General features: G+C 47.9%; 1 protein-coding gene across 2 annotated transcripts in view; it reads left to right on the plus strand.

The window, feature by feature from the left end:
- ATG9A (autophagy related 9A) overlaps window positions 1-2,238 on the plus strand; it is an 8,951-nt gene that overhangs the window by 1,007 nt on the left and 5,706 nt on the right. For both annotated transcript variants that reach the window (XM_029933765.1, XM_029933766.1), the window contains exons 2-5: window positions 219-350; window positions 467-510; window positions 1,041-1,105; window positions 1,857-2,018. In XM_029933765.1, coding sequence (XP_029789625.1) covers window positions 248-350; window positions 467-510; window positions 1,041-1,105; window positions 1,857-2,018 — 374 coding nt within the window. In that variant the 5' untranslated portion in view covers window positions 219-247. The remainder of the gene's footprint in view (window positions 1-218; window positions 351-466; window positions 511-1,040; window positions 1,106-1,856; window positions 2,019-2,238) is intronic.

A 2,238-nucleotide genomic window follows, 5' to 3' on the forward strand; every position in this document is an offset into this window, starting at 1 on the left:
AAGACCTCAGTAGACACTCAGTAAACGCTCTGGGAGTGTCTGACCTCCTGGAACCTGAGCTTGCTGCTCTCCTTTGGTAACTACTCCTTTGCCTTTGAGTGAAGAAGACTGGTAGTAGAGACCAAGCTCAAGGATTCTTTCTCACTCTTTCTGGTCTACTAGGCAGGACAGGAGACAAGCAGCAGCAAGACTTGAACCTGGATCTTTTTCTCCGGCAGGTAGACAAAGTGGACAGGGGGCGGTGGTGATGGCGCAGTTTGACACCGAATACCAGCGCCTTGAGGCTTCCTACAGTGATTCACCCCCTGGGGAGGAGGACCTATTGGTGCACGTCCCTGAGGGGAGTAAATGTGAGTGCTTGGACTCAACGAGGCTTGGGGGGAGAGTTGGTGGAGGAACATGGAGGGAGCAAGGGACTCATGTTCCTTCAGGGCTCTGACATCTCTGCTCCTGTGTCTGTCCACAGCACCTTGGCACCACATCGAAAACCTTGATCTCTTCTTCTCTCGAATATCCTTTGTGTCTCAGTTTTGAAGCTTCGGGACCTTTATCCCCACCCTAAACCAGGCCCCTAATGGGAAGTTGGGGTGGGTTTGATTCTAGTCTCTGGAAGGGAGATGGGAGTTTTCTTAAGGCTGAAAGAGGCTGGGGAAATAATGATTGTTATAGGTAATGATATCCCACGTTTCAAGAACTACGTGACTTTCACTTTGTGGTGTCAGTTTATAAGGAACCTCTTTAAAGGTAATCTTTTTTTTTGATGGGACGCTAATAACTATAATGATATCTTTTGACGACTTCTGTGTCAGCTCTGTGTTAAAATACTTTACACATATTGTCTCATACCTAATGATCCTATGAGACAAGTGCTATTATTTGCAATGTCTCCCTGCGGACAAACGTTTAGAGAGGTTAAGTAACTTTGGCCAAAGTCACACAGCTAGAAAGTCATGGAGCCAGGAGTTAAGTTCAGGTATGTGACACCAAAGTCTGTGCTCTTAATTGCTGTCTCTCTCAACCACGTTTCTTGACAATCATACGTTTATAATCTACACCAGAAGAATGGCTTCACTTGCATGCTCATCGGGGAGATCTTTGAGCTCATGTAAGTCTAAGAAGGGATGGTGTTGTGGTGAAGGACTGTATCTCAGTCTGTCCTTGAGCTCGGTTCTAGGCTTAAAACTCTTCAGACTCTCTGGGTGTGGCACTAAAATTTCCAATCTCATTTTTTTTAAATCTCTCCTATAAGGAACACTTTCCAAGTCCTATCTCTTCCATGAAGAGAACTCAGACTTGATTATTGGATTAGAGCTCCCATGGAATGACAATGGGTCAGTCCAGAGGTCTCAGAGATGCCAGCCACTTAAGAAAAGTGGGGTCTGCCTTGGTTACGCCTTAGAAGGCTGAGAGCTTTCTAAATGGGAGGAGCCATATGATTTTGCCAAAGGGAATGGGTTTAGGAAACCCTCCTTCAGTAAGAGAAGACTGTAAATCCCCTGAGGGCTTCTAAATCCTATCTCAAAAGGAAATCAGGGATTGGGAAGAAGAAACCACAATCAGAAGATCTTTGAGAGTCTAGTAAGTGGTGGCAGAGATTACCATTTGGTGAGAAAAGCTGGCTGGTTGTGTGAGGCCCCGAGGCTAAAAGGACAAAGTAGAGGCTGGTTTTGATCTGGGAAGGCCCCTGGGGCTGAGCTGAAGGGAGAGCCCACTGGGAGTTCTCCAGCACCTGCATGTCCCCGGAGGCTGTTCTCTGTAATCTTATTCTGCTGCTTCCAGACTCTTCTCTTTCCCCACACTGTTTCCCGGGTGCTTTTCTGACTCCTGGACTGTGGCCCCTCTTCCCAACTCCCCAGGCAGTTCCTCTTTGTGGTTGCCTTCACCACCTTCCTGGTCAGCTGTGTGGATTATGACATCCTATTTGCCAACAAGATGGTGAACCATAGTCTTCATCCTACAGAACCTGTCAAGGTCACTCTGCCAGATGCCTTTTTGCCTGCCCAGGTCTGTAGTGCAAGGTAAGGGCTGCAGAGTTGTGCTAGCAGGTAGGGAATGGAATGGAGTGAGGCACTAACACATCCCCTAGATCACAGACTCAGGCTTAGCCTCGCCACATCCTTCAGACGAGATCAGGCGTGTTCAGGGTGGTATGGCCGTAGACACGCCACATCCTTCAGGATAGCATCATGTCTCCCAAGACTCCTCAAGGGCCACCCCTCCTTACTTTCTTCTCCCCCC

The sequence above is a fragment of the Suricata suricatta genome, chromosome 3, assembly GCF_006229205.1.
Source record: "Suricata suricatta isolate VVHF042 chromosome 3, meerkat_22Aug2017_6uvM2_HiC, whole genome shotgun sequence".
In the NCBI taxonomy this organism is placed as follows: domain Eukaryota; kingdom Metazoa; phylum Chordata; class Mammalia; order Carnivora; family Herpestidae; genus Suricata; species Suricata suricatta.